Raw genomic sequence first — 15,400 nt, forward strand, 5'->3', positions numbered from 1 at the left:
TTAAGTGAGTACTTAACTCCAGAACCACACCTGTGTTGAAGCACCTGCTTTCAATATACTTTTTATCCCTAATTTACTTGAAGTGTTGCCTTTTATTTTGGCAATTACCTTTTATTTCCATTGTTTTTGTCAATTGCCGTAGTTCAGTAACTTTGGTTGGGAATCATTGGAGAGCAATATTCAAACATGTCTCAGATTTGTTTAAGCAGCTTAAAGTCAGGACTGAGACTGGACCGTTCAGGAACACTTAACACCTCTTGGAAATACATTCTGGTGTGTCTTTGGCATAAACATTTGTGTAATTGTCCTGCAGAAAATCTCTCCCATGATTATGTTTTCAGAAGACTGAGTATGGTTTTCCTCTACATTTTTACCTGGGCTTTGCTCTCCAGCTCGACGTAAACAATCACACAGCATCTGAAGGAGACAGACAGGTCGAGTGGTGAATGAGGTGAGGCCCTCTCCTCCATAAAGGGAGTCACTTGCCCGCCCAACTGGTCATTCTCGCCTGTCTTCCTTGCAGAAGTTGACTGCATACACTAAAGCACTCTTCAACTCGACTGGATTTCTTACTGAACCTTTCTCAGGAGAACCGTGAGGTTAACACTGCCAAACCTAGGACTTCAACTTGAAAGGTTTTGCTTCGAGTAGAATTAATTTCCCTACTCGTCAGTCTCCGTTTAGCTAGCTTGTCACGCCCTGGTCTAAGTATTTTGTGTTTTCTTCATGTATTGGTTCAGGCCAGGGTGTGGCATAGAGTTTTTGTATTGTGGTGTGTTTTGTCTTGGGATTTTGGAATGTGTGTATAGTGGGATTGTAGCTTAGTGGGGTGTTCTAGGAGAGTCTATGGCTGTCTGAAGTGGTTCTCAATCAGAGGCAGGTGTTTACCGTTGTCTCTGATTGGGAACCATATTTAGGCAGCCATATTCTTTGGTTGTATTGTGGGTGATTGTCCTGTGTGTCTTGATGTCCTGGTTAGAGGTTAGTAGACACTTGTATAGGCTGTTTTCGTTTTGTAGTGTTAGTGTTTTGTTGTGTGTTACGTTTGTTTATTAAAGATGAATCGCAATAGACACGCTGCAGTTTGGTCCGACTCTCCTTCACCATTAGAAAGCCGTTACATAGCTATTGGTATTTGTTTAGTCATCGGCGCCGCAAGGCTTTAGCCAACCAGCTGCAAGGCTAGCTAACAACACTAACAAAAAGGACTAGCATTCACCACAAGGCAAGCTAATCATACTAGTACTACACAGCAATGGTAGTGTTGCTAGCTCTGATCTCTCACCTAGCTAGCTAGAAATGACACTACAAAGATTAGCTCTTGCCGTAAGGCTTAGCTATCGCGGGTAACTCGCCGGAAGGCTAACTACCTCAAACTAGCTTTTTCACCCGCAAGTGTAAAATTGCTAACTCGCCTCTCGCATTTAGCTCAAACCACGTTCACCTAGGGCAGGGCGGAATAAGAATATTTTGAAGATAAATACACAACAGAGAGGATGAGAGGACTTAACTAGAGTACTAAACTAAATATAGTACTAATAGTCAATAGGGAATTATCAATGTAAATAGTTGGTATTCAGTTCAACAGCTGTTTAGAGTCTGTGGAATGTCACTCCTGAACTCAGAGCTATGTGTGCTACGTTCTGTGCATTGAGTCGGGAGCAGGATACTTGTTATTTGGCCATTGGCCAAGTTGTACTGCAAGGATTTCTGATTATGGTTATAAATGTCATCCTGTTCCTTTGTTCGGTGGAGGAAAGCTGACGACAGGGTAGACAGACTGATCTACCCCCCAACATCTTGATTTGTCCTTCTCAAATAAACCTATTTTTCTCCCCCTGATTTGCTTTGGAGTTTGTCATTGAAGAATAACAAATTGCTAACAGCGGTAAACCATTTTTAAAAACTATACCTGTATTCATTCACGGACTGGTTTGGATTTTCATGTTTGATTTGTTTCCATAATTATTTACATCTGTTTTTAAAGCCAGCAAGAAACTGCTAAAAAAATGAGAACTGTTGTACTTGCTAGCACAAGTCAACTTCGGGAGGGCAACCATGCCAAATAGATTATTCTCAGTCGTCTTACTACCTCTAATGGGGAAAGTAAGGACTGTATTTGAAGAGAAATGCACAGCCAGAAAAAATGATATGCATACTAACATTAAAAAAACACGTAAATGATAAAACATTGTAACAAATAACTATGCAAATGGAAAACCATTGGTCGAGTACCATAGTTACAAAAGAGGATTTTGATTCCTATGCAATGTTCTAGAAATAAGACAACTGACAGTGAAGTATTGTCCAACTTGTTTTTGGTTGAAGTTTGGTTGAACAGTATACAGCAATCAAATGGATAAAGCCCACAGTAAAACCACTTAGAATTAAGTTGTCATGCACGTCCCAAAAATAATACTTAGAACGTTTTATCATTCAGAAATGTCAAAAGTGAGATACTGTAATATGATATTTGGGCCATATCGCCCAGCCCTACGTTCACCGTATCGTGTTGACTAGACTGATCCCCCTAGCTTCACAGCTCGACGGTCGAGAGACACATTTTGTTTGTCGTGAGACCAGGGAACCCCACGCTTCTCTCCGACTAGCAATATGCTAACTAGCTAGGCTAGTGCCATGAGCCCTGTGGTGGTCAGAGAGAGAGCCGTGTGGCTCAACTTGTCTAGACTCTGTTGGGGATTAATCAGAATAGTTCGGTAACATAGATAAGATGTTTTATTTTTATTGCATGCTTATGTGAGATATGTCATTAGAATGTCTATTTTTGGATAATACTGGTGGCCGTTTGCAGTTATCTGTTCTCTGTCAGGGTTCAGTTACTTGGGCCGCAAAGAGGGGAGAGGTCAAGCTTGTCTTCATATGTAAACATATCTTTTAAACCATGTTAAGGGATGATTGAGGGGGAACCAATTATCTCTTGGCTCCACAATGTCTGTGTGCCAGTCACTGTGTCTCTGTGATCTTGTCCAGGAGGGGTGTATTTGATATATGCTAGTTTTTGGTCCTGAGTGGTACCAAGAGCGAGATAAGAACATAGTTTAGGAGACAAAGCTGAACGATAATTTATAGCCAATGAACTCTGGCTATGTGTGTCTTTGCTATAAAGGATCTCAGTTGCAATGTGTAAGCACTCTCAGAGAATTCATTTATAGACACTGAATTGATCTGAGAGTCACAGGGTTGTGATGGAGCTCATATAATTAAAGATGGACTTTATGATAACTCTGACTTGTGTGTGGTTTGCTCTCATGATTTGGTAAATACAGGAAATGTCCACTACAACTCACTGTTTTTTCAAAGTATTTATAGAGCAAGCTGTGTTGTTCCTTAAGTGTCAAGAGTAATGGCGAATTACTCTGAAGGTAAAAAGTTAAAGGATAAGGTGTCGTAGTCTTCGCAAATATCTAACCCTGGGATGAAGTTGTATTTTTCAGCTGGACAATTACACATTTGCTGAAGACAGACCAGTATGACTTTCCAAGTGGTGTTGAGGGTTCCTGAATGCTCCTGAAATGAATCTGCTTGAAAATCAGAGGTTAGATTACTGCCTTCCATCAATGATTCTCAAGAAAATATACTGAGCTTGAGCAACTTTGACAAACAATTGATATATAGTACACTTCCCATCAATGCGGGTCCCCCGGTCAGTCATTCCACCATGATAACTACAACTTTAGTCTAGCCAGCTAAATGATCAATCTATCTTAAAAATGTTAGCTGACATTGGCTAATTTAGTGACTGTCAGAGGAAACTGCTGATGCACAACCAAAATTCGAACTTGCACTATAGACCACAAATGTTCCCTCCCAAAAACAAACACAATTGCATTTTATCAATGGCAATTTGAATGCATAGAGATACCTTGACAAAATCCTGAGGCACATTGTCGTGCCATTCATCCGTCGCCATCACCTCATGTTTCAGCATGATAATGCACGGACCCATATCGCACAGATCTGTTCACAATTCCTGGAAGCTGAAAATGTTCCAGTTTGTCCATGGCCTGCATACTCACCAGACATGTCACCCGTTGAGCATGTTTGGGATGCTCTGGTTTGGGATGCTTTGCACAGCCATTGAAGAGGACAACACTACAGGCCACAATCAACAGCCTGATCAACTCTATGCAAAGGAGATGTGTTGCGCTGCATGGGCAAATGGTAGTGTTACCAGACACTGACTGATTTTCTGATCCACATTGTTAAGGAATCGCGACCAACAGTGCATATCTATATTCCCATTCATGTGAACTCCATAGATTAGGGCCTAATTCATTTATTCCAATGACTGATTTCCTTATGAACCGTAACTTGGCAAACCTTTGAAATTGTTCCATGTTGCGTTTTATTTTTGTTCAGGGTAATAGAGTTTGAATTCAGGCTGAAACACAACAAAATGTGGATTAAGTCGAGGGGTATAAGTGCCTTCAGAAAGTATTATCTGTTTCCATCACAGCTTGAACAATATGACTTATACTCGCATAAAAACTGGATGGAAACGTGGTTAGTTATGACATAATACTGTGGTTGAAATTTCACCCTCTAAACAACAGTTTACATTGATAGCTTTTTTCAAAGCCAATGTATTTTCCACGTACTTTCCACATCACAATGCAATCACAATACACAGAAAAGCATATTTTCCATCGTTTTACTCAAACCTGGGAATTAGCACACAAAAATACCTTCCTCTGATATTGTAGATCCCCTCTTACTACTTAGAAAATCACTTCTGAATAATAAGCACTTTACCTTGTGAGGATCTGACATTCTGGGGCAGAGATATTGGGACTCCATTTTTGAGGTAACAATAGATTTTGACCATTGGGCACCAGATTACTATGATGTGGTTAGCTGATACGTACATTACCTATCCAGGCGCCTTAAGATCTGGCATGCGTCAGCAATGTCTGAGCAGGGGAACACGACCTGAACCTACCATCCTATAAGTAGTTTGTGCTGACTTCAAAATGGCGTGATTAATGTAGGCCGGCTCTGGCTCAACCTATTGGTTTTGCCCAACAGCACAGTCGTTGATGTGGCACGCAGCCATTGGTTGATGCATGCAACGTCTGAACAGGGGAGGTCAAACTCATTGGGTATGTTCGAGTTGTAAGGCTACTGAAGGCGAATATTGACCAAAGTCGTCAGGGAAGGTGAATCTGAGATAGCCGAAAGTCAGACACTGTAGTGGCTTTCCATCAGCAAGGCTCAGATCAATATGGTCGTGTGAACACAGCTGCCGTTGTTAAATATAAAAACAACTCTTTCAAGCAGGCTTAAGCAAACAGCAGACAATGCTACCACTCCAAAATATTTGTTGACAAAACAATCAAGATAGCATTTCTTAATCCCAGGCAGCTGTTTTAGGAAATGAAAAATGCTACAGCCAGGAACAGAGCTCTCCCTTTCTTGTACATCCATCTCCTTTTGTTTGCATTGTAACTGGAAACCTATTCAAGGAAATTAATTCTGACTGCAGGGGCAAACATTGCAGGGTGACGTTATCCTACTTTTACAGAGCAACAAAAGGTGTAAAGTACACATTTAATTTTACCTTTATTTAACTAGGCAAGTCGTGAAGAACAATTCTTATTTACAATGACAGCCTAGGAACAGTGGGTTAACTGTCTTGTTCAGGGGCAGAACAACAGATTTTTTACCTTGTCAGCTCGGGGATTCGATATAGCAACCTTCCGGTTACTGGCCCAACGCTCTAACCACTAGGCTACCTGCCACCCCACACATACTACCCGGGTGAGAATATTAAACTGAGTTCCTAGTTAACTATAGATTTCTGGAGAAACGGTAACCATATATGAATTTGTGTTATGAGAACTAATCCGTTTTCCATTGTTCTGAGAAACTAGGGTTTAAACAGTCTCACTAACCCCAAGTACCTTCAGCTTGATCCAGACCTGGACAGGGCTAAAGTGTTATAAATGGTAAATAGATGGTCTACTGCTGGGCAGGGTTTTGTTAGTCTTGCAATGGGACAAAACCTGTCTGACACAGGTTATGAATACCTGACGGAACTTGGCCTGAGTGCAGGCATACAGGTACGTGTTGATGGCTGCATTACTGAGGCTCAGCATGCTACCAATGTCAGCCGCCACATTGATCTGCAGGTTGTAGTCGTTGCGATTCTGGCCGTAAAAGAAGGTGGTGCGTATGATGATCTGGGTGATTGCGTGGGTGACGGATAGCAGCACAAAGCTCATGGACACAGTCACCAGGAGCACGACAGACTTCCTCTTTCTGGAGCGCAGCAGGGGCGTCACCCTGTAGGCCCCTGAGGTTAGGTCGGCAGCCGTCAACACGTGGACCCTGTTGCTAAGGGAGATCTGTCGCAGAGTCACCCCGTTGAGGGTGAGGATGATGAGGAAAGGTAGGACGTAGGCCACTAAGGTCTGGGCCCCCACCAGGGCATGCACATAACCATGAGGGGCCTCAGGTTCGTATATACAGGCCCATTTGGTCTGGTTGTGGTCATAAACTGAGACATTGGACCAGTAGTAGGGTATTGCCAGGAGGTGGCTGAGGAGTAAGATGGTGGTGATGGCTGCTAAGGCACTGCGTGGGGTGCAGAGTTTGGTCTTGATGGCCCAGGTGTGGATGGCAATGAAGCGCTCTGCGGTGAAAACTACCACCAGCCAGGTTGAGGTGTTGTAGGCCCCGTAGCTGAATATGTCTCTCAGGCGGCACCAGGGCTCACGGCTCCAAAACGGCTCCTCAAATCAAATCAAGCCTCATTTAAAGTGCATTTAAAATGGAGGGAACAGTTCCTAATACCATCAGTGTAATAACAACAAACACTAAAATCCATTACAAAGAAGGCCAGGGTTTCCCAAACTCGGTCCTAGGGCCCCCGTTTAGTTTTTTGCCCTAGAAGGGTTGATTATTTGTATCAGCTGTGTACTACTTGGGCAAAAACTAAAGCATGTACTAGGGAGGCCCCAGAACAAAGTTTGGGAAGCCCTGAAATAGGCTACTGGGTTAATAGAATGCTGTTTGCTGTTACTGTAGTAATTACAGCGTTACTATAGAAATCCAATGTAAACTTTTACTGACAGAACAAGAAATGAAAAGAACAGTGACATTTCTGATGAAATAAGTACCTCCTGGTAAAATTTGACAGTGATCTCCAGCACCACGATGAAGATGAGGACCAGAGTGTCAGCTACAGAGATGGCCATCAGGTAGAAGGTGCTGGACTTGGACAGCAGGCAGTTTCTCCGCCAGAAGATGAGAAAGGTAACAATGTTGGCTGGTGGAGGGATTTGTGTCATTACGGTTTTTCCATTGGAAACAAATCATACATGCATAGCCCCAACCAAGCTTATATCAGCCTTTGCTTAATGTTACTATAGCCATATAACCTCAGCATAAAAAATAAACGTCCTCTCAATGTCAACTGCGTTTATTTTCAGCAAACTAATCATGTGTAAATATGATTCAACATATGAGACAAACTGAACAAGTTCCACAGACATGTGACTAACAGAAATGGAATAGTGTGTCCCTGAACAAAGGGGGGTCAAAATCAAAGGTAACAGTGAGGATCTGGTGTGGCCAACAGCTGTATTAAGTACTGCAGTGCATCTCCTCCTCATGGACTGCACCAGATTTTCCAGTTCTTGCTGTGAGATGTTACCCCACTCTTCCACCTAACCCGGACATTTCTGGGGGGAATGGCCCTAGCCCTCACCCTCCAATTCAACATGTCCCAGAAGTGCTCAATGGGATGGAGATCCAGGCTCTGTGCTGGCCATGGCAGAATACTGACATTCCTGTCTTGCAGGAAATCACACACAGAATAGGCAGTATGGCTGGTGGTATTGTCATGCTGGAGGGTCATGTCAGGATGAGCCTGCAGGAAGGGTACCACATGAGGGAGGAGGATGTCTTTCCTGTAACGCACAGCGTTGAGATTGCCTGCAATCACAACAAGCTCAGTTCGATGACGCTGTGACACACCGCCCCAGACCATGACGGACCCTCCACCTCCAAATCGACCCCGCTCCAGAATACCGTGACTCGTCAGTGAAGAGCACTTTCTCCCAGTCCTGTCTGGTCCAGCGACGGTGGGTTTGTGCCCATAAGTGACGTTGTTGCCGGTGATGTCTGGTGAGGACCTGCCTTACAACAGGCCTACAAGCCCTCAGTCCAGCCTCTCTCAGCCTATTGCGGAAAGTGTGAGCACTGATGGAGGGATTGTGCGTTCCTGGTGTAACTTGGGCAGTTGTTGTTGCCATCCTGTACCTGTCCCGCAGGTGTGATGTTTGGATGTACCGATCCTGTGCAGGTGTTGTTACACGTGGTCTGCCACTGCGAGGACGATCAGCTTTCCATCCTGTCTCCCTGTAACGCTGTCTTAGGCGTCTCACAGTATAGACATTGCAATTTATTGCCCTGGCCACATCTGCAGTCCTCATGCCTCCTTGCAGCATGCCTAAGGCACATTCACGCAGGTGAGCAGGGACCATGTGCATCTTTCTTTTGGTGTTTTTCAGAGTCCGTAGAATGGCCTCTTTAGTGTCCTTGGTTTTCATAACTGTGACCTTAATTGCCTATCGTCTGTAAGCTGTTAGTGTCTTAATGACCGTTCTACAGGTGCATGTTCATTAATTGTTTATGGTTCATTGAACAAGCATGGGAAACAGTTTCATTTTAATAATTTATTTGATCATTTTCTCAAAGAAAGATTCATTATAACCATTAAATGCATTATCCATTAAATGCGGAATACATTAGATTTGTCAAATATATTTGTTGGAAAAAAATAACATGCATATTCTGATGTGTGCTGAACAAATGTACCAGTTTTCCTACAACGCCCCTAGTCATTGTACTCATCCATCTGTATAAGACAACCATACCTTGCAGCAATTAGTCCTATAGGTTTAGGTATACTCACAGGGGATGCCCACTATAGCCAAGGCTGGGTAGAACACAACCTGCAGAGTGACCATCCAGTGTTCCTCTTGGGGGTTCATGTCTTTACCCACCAGATATATTGTATACTATTAGCAGAAACAGCATCCAGGAGAGTCCCTCTCCTCTCAACATCACAGCACATATCTGTGCCTTTGTCATATCACTAAGAGTTAACCCCTCACAAGCACAACCCACACAGACATGCAAACGTGCACACGTGTCTTTATTTACCTATTGTTAATCATTACTCTGTGAGGATCTTTGAGGCACAGACAGCTTATTGGTTGGACTACAGAGGTTGGATATTCTACTCCCCTTGTGTGCATCTAAAGAACCTTCTTCCTCTCATTGATCTACTTTTCTTGCCTCATACTGACATCCAAGTTAACAACTCTAGGGAAAGAGAATGTTTTTGTAATGTTACCCGTCTAGGGAGAGAGAACATTTTCGTAATACCCGTAAATGTTCCTCTGTTGTTTCAGTGTCCAGTTTTCCGTTAGATCAGGGAACAACAGCAAAACCTCCTGAGAACCTATTAAGCAGGTATTGTTGTTAGAGTTAGGAGAACATTCAAATATGTCAAACAAAACTTAGCCAGAACATGGTTAGCATGTTCTCTGGACACGGATGTTCTTGCAATGTCCCATGAAACACGTCGAGAACATTAACATTGGATATTCTGAGAACATGTTTCATGGGACATTGCAAGAACATCCGTGTCCAGTTTTCTAAAGGTTAGGGGAATATTTCATCAATGTCACACAAAACATACACAGACCATGGTTGCCATGTTCTCAGAATAAATACAGTGCCTTTGCGAAAGTATTCGGCCCCCTTGAACTTTGCGACCTTTTGCCACATTTCAGGCTTCAAACATAAAGATATAAAACTGTATTTTTTTGTGAAGAATCAACAACAAGTGGGACACAATCATGAAGTGGAATGACATTTATTGGATATTTCAAACTTTTTTAACAAATCAAAAACTGAAAAATTGGGCGTGCAAAATTATTCAGCCCCCTTAAGTTAATACTTTGTAGCACCACCTTTTGCTGCGATTACAGCTGTAAGTCGCTTGGGGTATGTCTCTATCAGTTTTGCACATCGAGAGACTGAATTTTTTTCCCATTCCTCCTTGCAAAACAGCTCGAGCTCAGTGAGGTTGGATGGAGAGCATTTGTGAACAGCAGTTTTCAGTTCTTTCCACAGATTCTCGATTGGATTCAGGTCTGGACTTTGACTTGGCCATTCTAACACCTGGATATGTTTATTTTTGAACCATTCCATTGTAGATTTTGCTTTATGTTTTGGATCATTGTCTTGTTGGAAGACAAATCTGCGTCCCAGTCTCAGGTCTTTTGCAGACTCCATCAGGTTTTCTTCCAGAATGGTCCTGTATTTGGCTCCATCCATCTTCCGATCAATTTTAACCATCTTCCTTGTCCCTGCTGAAGAAAAGTAGGCCCAAACCATGATGCTGCCACCACCATGTTTGACAGTGGGGATGGTGTGTCCAAGGTGATGGGCAGTGTTGCTTTTACGCCAAACATAACGTTTTGCATTGTTGTCAAAAAGTTCAATTTTGGTTTCATCTGACCAGAGCACCTTCTTCCACATGTTTGGTGTGTCTCCCAGGTGGCTTGTGGCAAACTTTAAACAACACTTTTTATGGATATCTTTAAGAAATGGCTTTATTCTTGCCACTCTTCCATAAAGGCCAGATTTGTGCAATATACGACTGATTGTTGTCCTATGGACAGAGTCTCCCACCTCAGCTGTAGATCTTTTTGGCCTGTCTGGTGACATCAACAGGCGGTAAATTGGTTAATAGACCAATAAGAAAAAGAGATCCAAACCTCTCTGCCAATAACAGCTTGTTTCTAGTTTTCTAAGGATTAGAAGAAAATTCCAATAATGTCACACCAAACATACACAGAAAATGGTTGCCATGTTCTCAGAATATAATAAATTAATATTTTACACACATTTCATTGGAACACTGCAAGAACATTCCTGTGTCCAAAGATGTTTAACCATAGTGTTAATACATTATATTCAGAGAACGTGGCAATATTTTCTGTGTGTGTTTGGTGTGACATTGATGGAATATTCTCCTGAACCTCAGAAAACTGGACGTTCAATGAAACTTGTCTAGAATATTAATATTGAGTGTTATGAGAACATGGTAACCACTGTCATGACTGGCCTGTTCGGGTCAGGTTACCGTGGACCATAATCCTACAGAGATATCTCTCACAACCACCAGCGGGGGAGAGATCGAGAGGTATGGAGTTGGGAGGTTTAATGACAACTCCTACCCATTGTAAATCTTATGTCAGCAGACAAAATCCCTTTTGTCCTCTCAGTATGGAGGGATGGAATGTATGATGGGCCTATGGAGAATCTACCTCTGAACAGTAACCTACAATAAATGGACTTTGGGACAATAAGTTTCATCAGCCAAAATGGTATTGGTGATGATAGATGGAATATGAAAATGAATGTCCTTTTGTCATGTTAAAAGTTAAATGACCACGTTATAACGAAAACATTGTGACTTGAAGAGTTCTCCCACTATTTAATTGAGGTTTGTGGAAAATGTCCAGATCAAAGAGCATGTTTTGTAAAGATGAAATGTGAAGTTAGTTGTCTAAATTGGATCTGAGCTAAATCCAGACCTTGCCTCGTAACTAGTTACACCCAGAGAACTTGCCCTAAAGGACTTGCCCTTTCTTTCTCTCTCTTTTGAAATCCCCATTTTGCCATGTTGCGTTGGCCCGCATGGGACCTGTTTCATTGTACTAAGTTCGAATCAATAGCCTCAACTGTGTGTTTGTGTATGTGTATCTTATCATTTTAGCTTGTTAGTAAATAAATAATCAACTCAATTGGTGCGATACGGACTCATTTAGTGGGACTTGGGTTTGTACAGATTCCTGGATTATGCGACATTGAGAATGAGATTGTAGAGGAAATTCATTCATTAGCGACTGTTGTGAAATTGATATTCTGATATTCTGAGTTCATTTGGGAAATAGAAACTCAATAAAGCCAATACTTTCCAATGGTGCCCCCGGTCAATGAGTTAATAATTAGCTGATTCATTTAATCACTTAATTATAGACCATCAATCATTGGATGAGCAGCAGTCGTCACATTAATCAATACAACGTGACGACACCACGTTCTGGGTAAGTTCCGTTTGACATTACGGGAATGGTCTCTTGGAAACAGTCCTTGACATTACTGGCACATTGCTATGAAAACATTGAATAATCACCGAATGAGACTTAAGGTGCCACATCTACACCCGCTCCTCCCCTCTGGCGTTCAACATCGTTGGTATACTAACCACCAGTCCTGGGATCCATCATTACGCGCACCTGCAGATACTCACCTGGACTCCATTACCTTCCTGATTACCTCCGCTATATCTGTCACTCCATTGGGTTTCTTCCTCAGTCAGTATTGTTCCTGTGTTCATGCCTAAACGCCACTGTTATGTTGTCTCGGTTGTTGTTTTATTAAATGTTTCTCCTGCTTCTCGACTCACAGCGTCATTGTTACAGAATACTGACTCAAACAATGGAAGCAGCAGGAAAACCGAATATCTCCCAGACGGTCAACAAGCAGGGTTACCTTCTCCGTCAACAACATGACCAGCTGGCACGGCTATGGAAGAGGCTCTTCACAGTTTGCAAGCCTCAAACATGCCCTGGAGGCATTGCATTCAGCTAGAGGAGGATACTCTACAACCAGCCGACACAGCGAGCCAGCTCAGCAACCAGCTCAGGTCAGTAATGCCCGTTTGTCATTCCCAGATAAATATGACGGGACCCCATCTAAATGCTGTGGCTTCCTATTTCAGTGCTCCCTCTACTTTACACATCAGTTGCGAGCCTCCACCACCGAGAGGTCAAAGGTTGCCACAGTTATTTCTCTACTGACTGGGCGGGCGTTGGAGTGGGCTACAGCTGTCTAGGAGAGTGGAGAGGATGATCTAGATTCCTGTGAGGGGTTCATGGCTGTTTTTTAAATGTACCTTTGGAGGGTTACGTCCATGCATTGACTACAGAGGACTCAATAAGATTACACGAAGTATCGGTACCCTCTCCCATTGGTGCCGGCAGCCATCAAACCGCTACACTGGGCCCGGTTCTTTACCAAACTGGACCTGCAGAGTGCTTACAATCACATCTGCATCCGGGAGGGGGATGAGTGGAACACTGCTTTTAGCACTATGTCTGGTCACTAAGAGTACTCAGTGATGCCACTTGGCTTAGCCAAAGCCCCGTCAGTGTTCCAGGCATTCGTTAACGAGGTGTTCAGGGACATGCACGGACGCCAGGTTGTTGTGTACATCGATGATATCTTGATCTATTTGGCTACCCTGGAGGATCACATTTCTCACATTCGAGCAGTCCTGGAACGCCCCCTAGCTAACCACCTGTTCATCATGGTTGAGTAGTACCAATTTCATCAGAGGGCTGTCTCCTTCTTAGGCTACCAAATCAGCGCGCAGGGAGTGAGGATGGACGACAAGAAGGTAGATGTGGTCAGGTAATAGTCAGTCCCAACCACCATAAAGGGGTTACAAAGGTTTTTGGGTTTTTCCAACTTCTCCCGCTGATTGATCAGGAACTTCAGCTGTCGGCGCTACTCTTACCTTTCTCCTTAGCTTCTTATGGGCAGGTGGGACGGTAGCGGTGCGCGAAATTCAAACTACAGAATTATAAATATTTAACTTTTATAAAATCACAAGTGTAATACATCAAAGTAAGCTTAACTTCCTGTTAATCCAGATGCTGTGTCAGATTTCAAAAAGGTTTTATGGCGAAAGCACACCATGCGATTATCTGAGGAAAGCGCCCCGCATACAAACACATGAAAAACATAGGCAGGTGCGATATGAAAGTCAGAAATAACCTTATAATAAATGCCTTACCTTTGATCTTCTGTTGGCACTCCAAAAGGTCCCAGTTACATCACAAATGGTCATTTTTTTCAATAATGTCCTTCTTTATATCCATAAAAACTCAGTTCAGCTGGCACGCTTCAGTTAATAATCCACCCAGTTTCCCTCCATCAAAATGAATCCCAAATGCGCTCTCATTCACGCGCTTGGAAACACTACAGCCAAAATGGGAGGCACCTAGAAAAACGACAACATTTTTCCAAAAATCAGCCTGAACTCTTTCTAGAGACGGTTGACATCTAGTGGAAGCCCTAAGAACTGCAATGTGGGAGGACTTGTCCTTATAATAAAAGTGACAGCTATTGAAAATAGTGGTAGGCTGAATTTGTTTTTGTTTTGGGATGGTTTGTCCTCTGGGTTTCGCCTGTTAATATCACAGACATTATTTTAACAGTTTTAGAAACTTTAGAGTTTTCTATCCAAATCTACCAATTATATGCATTTCCTAGCTTCTGGGCCTGAGAAACGGGCATTTTACTTTGGACGCGCTTTTCATCCCGACGTGAAAATACTGCCCCCCACCTAAGAGAGGTTAAGGGAGGGCCCCATAGGTTGGTGTGGAGCCCAGCGGCTGATGACGCCTTCTGTCTACTCAAGGGACATTTCAACTCCACCCCATTACTCGAACATCCAGATCCCAGGTAGGTGTAGAGGCAGTTCTGTCTCAACGACAGTGTAATCCACAAAAGTTGTACCCGTATGCATATTACTCTAAGAACCCTGCAGAGAGGAATTACGACATCGGTGATCGTGAGCTCCTAGCAGTGAAGTTGGCATTAGAGGAGTTGACACACTGGCTGGAGGGTGCCAAGGAACCATTTGTCATTCTCACCGACCATCGCAACCTGGAGTACATACGGACAGTGAGGAGGCTGAATCCGTGCCAAGCATGGTGGGCCCTTCACAAGGTTTGACTTCACGCTGACCCATAACCCAGCTTCTAAGATCACCAAGGCCGATGTCGTGTCTCTACGATTCGGGAGAGGGTCCTGTCCAGAATGTGTCCATAATACCATCTTCCCATGTCTTAGCTCCTTTAGTCGTGGAAGTAGATGTGGACATCCGCCAGGCTCTGGAGAGGGAGCCCGCACCCAGTAACTGTCTTCCCGAGCGCATCTACGTCCCTAGAGGGTTAAGGGACCGGCTGCTTACCTGGGCACACACAGCTGTTGTCACTGGACATCCAGGTATTTCTCGCACTACCCAATCCAACTCTGAGAAATACTGGAGGCCCACCTTGGCGCAGGATGTCACTCGTTACGTCAAATCGTGTTCCGTACAGGCCCAAACCAAATTTCCCTCCGGTACGCTCCAGCAGGGAAGCTCCTTTCCCTTCTCGTGCCTCAGCGTCCCTGGTCCCATCTATCCATTTACTTTGCCACTGATCTTCCCTCCCCTGGTTGTGGATAGATTTTCAAAATCCTGTCATTGAAATCCCTCTTTCTGGTGTCCCTACTGCTCTCCAGG

The 15,400-nt window shown here is 43.4% G+C and overlaps 1 protein-coding gene across 1 annotated transcript; it reads right to left on the reverse strand.

The window, feature by feature from the left end:
* Positions 1–1,429: 1,429 nt before the first annotated feature.
* On the reverse strand, positions 1,430–7,310 carry LOC115132591 (probable G-protein coupled receptor 139). Its single transcript, XM_029665335.1, has 3 exons — positions 7,140–7,310; positions 6,048–6,752; positions 1,430–1,444 (listed from the first exon to the last, which is right to left on the reverse strand). Exons 1-3 carry the CDS (start codon positions 7,308–7,310, stop codon positions 1,430–1,432), a joined length of 891 nt encoding a protein of 296 aa, XP_029521195.1.
* Positions 7,311–15,400: the final 8,090 nt, after the last annotated feature.

Source organism: Oncorhynchus nerka, linkage group LG7 (genome assembly GCF_034236695.1).
Source record: "Oncorhynchus nerka isolate Pitt River linkage group LG7, Oner_Uvic_2.0, whole genome shotgun sequence".
Taxonomy (NCBI): domain Eukaryota; kingdom Metazoa; phylum Chordata; class Actinopteri; order Salmoniformes; family Salmonidae; genus Oncorhynchus; species Oncorhynchus nerka.